Here is a 5,846-nt window from a genome sequence, read left to right as displayed (position 1 = left end):
TACAAAATGGAATACTAAACTAAGTCAATTTTGATTGATTTGACCGACTTATGACCGATTTTAATAGAATTTTTGACTTTTGACCGGCGTTGACCCAATTTTTCCTGCATTTGACCTGACTTTTGACCGTTGACCGGCTTATAAGAAAACGGGACGGGGTTGAAACGGTTTAGTCACCAAAACGCCGTAACGGGCGTCGCAACGGACGCAACAGACGCCGTTTACAACAGTGGTTCCAGCAGAATTCATATTAAACTTCATATATAAGAAACAAATAGTAAGTATATAAATGTTACACAAAATGTTTATTACACACAAATAGATAAAACTGAAACATTTGACATACATAGAATTGAAACATCAAACATAGAACTGGAACATTTGATAAAACATATAGAACTGAAACATTTGCGAAAACATGATGACAAAGGTTAAATCGTTTTATTTATAAAAGAAACATATTAATTTAATTCAAGAAATCTTCATATAAATCAGATGGTTGCTCAGTGACTGTTGGATCAATATTATCCACAAAATTTACTTCCTTTTCTTTACCTTTCAGCGAATCCTGATACATCTTAACAAGATGTTTAGATGTTCGGCAAGTATTAGCCCAGTGGCCCATTCTACCACATCTGTAACAAGATTCTTCGGAATTTTTAGAAGAATTTTTTTCAACATCTTGTTTAGTGGGCTTGTTTTGTGGTTGATATTTATATTTTCGTGGATTATTATTTCTATGACCACTACGGCCACGACCACGGCCACGTCCACGCCCATTCCCATTACCATAAGGATGGTTTCTACCATAGTTATGGCTTTTGACATGATGATGGCGATGGTTATTATAACCACGACCTTGCCCGCGTCCTTGTCCCTGTTTATAATTATTTGCAGTATTTGCTTCAGGGATTGCAAGTGTACCAGTAGGACGGGATTGCTGATTTTTCATTAATAGCTCATCATTTTGCTCTGCAACCAAGAGATATGAATTAAGTTCAGGATATGTGTTGAACTTTAGCATTCTCAAATTTCTTTGCACTGTGATGTTGGCAGCATTCATTGTGGAGAAAGTTTTCTCCAACATGTCTGCATCACTTATTTCATGTCCACAGAATTTAAGTTGTGAGACTGTATTATACAGAGCTGAGCTGTATTCATTTACTTTCTTAAAGTCTTGGAACCTTAATGTTCTCCATTGATCCATAGCAGCTGGAAGTAAAATTTCTCTTTGATTATTGAATCTGCTTTTGAGACCTTCCCATAAAACATGGGGATCTTCTACAGTCACATAATTATTTTGTAAGCATTCATCAATATGTTGATGAATAAAGCAACATGCCGTTGCTTGTTCTTTTTCAGAATAAGTGTTATTTTCATTTATGGCTTCAAGAATGCCCATTGATTTAAGATGCATTTTTACTTTTATAACCCATGGCATGTAGTTGTTTCCAGTTGATTCTAAAGGAGTAAATTTAAGCTTTTCCAGATTCGACATTTTCTATTAAAACAAACAACATGATAAATTATAGTCACTTTATATTCATAAGTATATAAACATTAAACATAAATTTAATATAACATAAATGATAAGTAGGTGACAGTGTCGACCATATGTAAGCAATCATTAATAAATGTTATATAACATAAATATAAATATTAGTAAACATAAATAATAATTAGGCGACAGTGTCGGCCATATAAATGTTAGATAATAGAAATATAAATGTTAGTAACATAAATGATAATTAGGCGACAGTGTCGGCCATATAAATGTTAGATAATTGAAATATAAATGTTAGTAACAATGGCGGATGTAGAGGGGGGGCAGGGGGGTATTGAGCCACCCCCAATAGGCCCAAGTCATTCATATATTTAGTATACTTTTTAGTCCATGTAACAATTTGCCACCCTTAATGATCCATGTTAATTTTTTTGTTTTATAAATCTACTAAAATTAGATGGGCTCATGGCCCAACAATATTGAATTTAAAAAGTACTGAGTCTGAAAGTATTATGTTAAAATAAGGGGATCCCTAAAATAAGATGCAAATTTTTACAATAAAAAAAATAGTAGCAGTAGCCGTCATTATTCATCTTGCAAATTGTCAACTGCAGAGTGCTTGTATGCTTCCTGCCTTCCTCTTCGTAATTGTAAATTATATTTTCTTTCCTATTTAATTATTGTTTGTATGTTTATATAAGTCACGATTTAGAATTTTTTTTTTATATATATATAATAGTTTATTGTGCTTGTAACATGATTTAGCCCCAATTTTAATTGTCTTATTGATATGATTTTAGGTTAAATTATGAGTAAAAAAAAAACTATTCTTCATTTTTTCTCGCGAACAACTAATGTTGCCGATGATCAACAATCACAAAAAAAAAGTAAATAATGTTGTGAAAGATGTTAATGAAGCACAACCACAAACGAATGATGATAATGTGGAAGAGTCTCCTCCAATTAATGATGAAAAGAATGACAAGCCAAACTCTAGAGAGTTTAAGTTAGATTCATTAGTTAGGGATCCCGGTCTACGACCTGCAATAGTAGAATATCCAAGTAACCAACGTAATGAGATTAGACGAGAATATATTAAATTGGGACCTTATCAAATTCACAGATCGAATTATCCTCTAAGTGCTAGTGGGTCAAATGGCAATCGAAGCTTTCAAGCAGCTTGGTTTGGTAGATTTTGGTGGTTAGAATATTCTCTAGAAAAAGATGCTGCATATTGTTTTCCATGTTATCTATTTAATAAGAAACCTATTGGACGAGCTGGTTCAGATAGATTTACTGCAAAGGGGTTCAATAAATGGAAAAAGATTAATTGTGGTAAAGATTGTGCATTCATTAAACATGAAGGTACATCTCCGGCTTCTGCTCATAATTTTTCTGTGAAATGTTATGAGGATTTTAGAAACGAGCATTGTCATATAGAAAATGTGATAGAAAAACAAACAGCGCAAGAGATTATGGACCATAGATTGCGAGTCAAAACTTCTGTTGAGGTAATTAAATGGCTCACGATGCAAGCTTGTGCTCTTAGGGGCCATGATGAGCGGCCTGGTTCAATAAATCGGGGAAACTTTTTAGAATTGCTAAAGTTTATTTCTTCTTACAACAAGGAAGTTGAGAATGTTGTTTTAGATAATGCTCCACAAAATGCCCAATATACTTCACCTAATGTGCAAAAAGAAATTTTGCATATTTTTGCTAGAAAAGTTCAACAGACAATTCGTGATGAAATCGGGAATGCAAAATTTTGTTTGATCGTTGATGAGTCACGAGATGAATCTAAGAAAGAGCAAATGGCAATTGTTGTGAGATTCGTTGACCGAGATGGGCATGTAAAAGAAAGGTTTTTAGACTTGGTTCATGTCAAAGATACTACCGCATTGACATTAAAAAATGAAATCTTGTCATCTCTTTCTTTTCATAAACTTGATTTTCAAGATATTCGAGGTCAAGGTTATGATGGGGCTAGTAATATGAGTGGGGAATGGAATGGATTACAAGCTTTAATTTTAAAAGAATGCCCTTACGCGTATTATATACATTGTTTTGCTCATCAGTTGCAACTAGCTTTAGTTGCAGCATCTAAAGAGGTGGTCGAAGTGCATAAATTTTTTAAAAATTTGAAATTTATAATTAATGTCATTGATTCTTCTTCCAAGCGTCACGATCAATTACAAGATGCTCAAATATCTGAAATTTCACTTTTGGCTGAAACTGGAGAACTTGAGACTGGTAAAGGCGTAAATCAAATCCAAAGTTTGCAACGACCCGGAGATACAAGATGGAGTTCACACTATCGATCTATACGTAGCTTGTTGAGATTATACGGTCCCTCCATTGTAGTACTACGTGATATTGCTATTAACGGATCTACTTCTTCTCAAAAAGGTGATGCTTCTTTTGCTCTCACACACTTATTATCATTTGATTTTGTTTTTGTGATGCGTTTGATGAAGAAAATAATGAAGAAAACTGATAATCTTTGTCAAGCTTTGCAACGCAAATCTCAAGATATCGTCAATGCTTTGTCTTTGGTTTCCACTACTAAGAGTTTGATTCAAAATCTAAGAGATGAAGGATGGCAATCACTTTTCGATAAAGTTGTTTCTTTTTGTGAGACTAATAACATCCAAGTTCCTGAAATGAGTCAATCTTACAAAGACATTATCCGGTCTCGTTCGGGAAAGGACAATGTGACTGTTGAACATCATTATCGAGTTGACGTATTCTTTGCAGCTATTGATAGTCAGTTGCAAGAGTTGAACTCTAGATTTAATGAGTCTGTGACAGAACTTCTTCGACTCAGTGTTGCTCTAAACCCAAAAAAGCCATTCAATAAAGCTGATATTTGTAGTCTAGCAAAAAAATTCTATCCTTTGGACTTTACAGAGCAAGAAAATATTCAGCTGAAATCTGAGTTGCAACATTATGAGCTTGATTTGCTTAATGATCCAGAGTTAAAAAAATGTTCAAACGATTGCAGAGTTATGTAGAGGCCTACAACAAACTGGGAGGGTTAAAGTGTATCCAATGCTTAACAGATTGATTCGTCTTGTATTAACTCTTCCGGTTTCAACAGCAACAAGTGAAAGAGCTTTTTCAGCAATGAAGATTATGAAAACGAGACTTCGTTGTAGCATGGGTGATGACTATCTTAAAAGTTGTTTGATTCTTTACATTGAAAGGGAAATTGATTCATTTACTTCGGATGACATAACAGATGATTTTGCTGTCAAGAAGCGTAGACGCGTCCAACTTCTACCACATTAGGTACAATTTTTTAAATGTTTACGTTTTGCTATATCTTTTATTAGCATTTTAACTAAGGTAGTAACTTAACTACTATTGACAGGATACCTCAAGAAACATGGTCAACGCGTGCATTTTTATTATTTTTCAGATTATTTTCGATAAACTTATGTATGGATTTGAATCATATGTTAATTTTATTTAGAAATGGTTATGTTTGTTTACATTGTTTACAATATATATCTCGTTCTGATTTGTACTATTTTTTTTCTTTACTCCGATTATTGAGTAAGCCTCCCCCATCACTAAATCCTGGTTCCGCCATTGGTTAGTAACATAAATGATAATTAGATGACAGTGTCGACCATATATTATTCAGGTGGTATAACCGACCATATATCATTTAGGAGGTAGAGCCAACCATAATTAGTATTAAGATTATCGTGCTGATAACGTGTTATAATTCAGTAGGCTTATAACTACCTTTAGTGGTTTGATTCTTGATTAAGAATACTAATAATGAAGTGTAAGAACAAAGATGATAATGGAGAGAAAGAAAGAAACACTTTGTAAGTGTGAGAAATGGTGCAAGTTTAATGCTTGCATTCATGGCTATTTATAGCAAAAATATCACAAGTTTAGGTAATACAATAATATTACTTTTGTGTATCAATAATTGACTATCCATTTATATATATATATTTATATATTATAACATTTTCCTAGTTTATAATTTCAGTTTGTTTTCTTACTTCTTTTCTTTCTAAAAAACATGAGTAATAAAAAACCATCTAGGCTTGCCATATTTCACTTACTTTGCCATTGATGTGTCCAATAAAGTACATCACTCGAGTTCGATTTCTGTATATGTCAAATTGTTCAGAAAGAAAGTGTGAGTAGGGGTGCGGATAATGCGCAATTCACCCAGTACCAGGTCTCGCGTTCGGAGAGCTTGATTACCCGAGATTTACCCTTTATGAACAAGCTAATGTGCTCGTTTATACGGAATTTCCTCGTTAATAAAAAAACACAATAAGATATAATAAATCCAAATATCAAACAATCAAATCTGATA

The 5,846-nt window shown here is 33.4% G+C and overlaps 1 protein-coding gene across 1 annotated transcript; it reads left to right on the top strand.

The window, feature by feature from the left end:
- The first annotated feature begins 2,358 nt into the window (after positions 1-2,358).
- LOC139863335 (uncharacterized) lies at positions 2,359-4,515 on the top strand. The gene has a single exon (XM_071851971.1). It carries the CDS (start codon positions 2,359-2,361, stop codon positions 4,513-4,515), a length of 2,157 nt encoding a protein of 718 aa, XP_071708072.1.
- Positions 4,516-5,846: the final 1,331 nt, after the last annotated feature.

The sequence above is a fragment of the Rutidosis leptorrhynchoides genome, chromosome 8 (assembly GCF_046630445.1).
Source record: "Rutidosis leptorrhynchoides isolate AG116_Rl617_1_P2 chromosome 8, CSIRO_AGI_Rlap_v1, whole genome shotgun sequence".
NCBI classification, from domain to species: Eukaryota; Viridiplantae; Streptophyta; class Magnoliopsida; order Asterales; family Asteraceae; genus Rutidosis; species Rutidosis leptorrhynchoides.
This window is presented reverse-complemented; position numbering and strand designations above follow the sequence as displayed.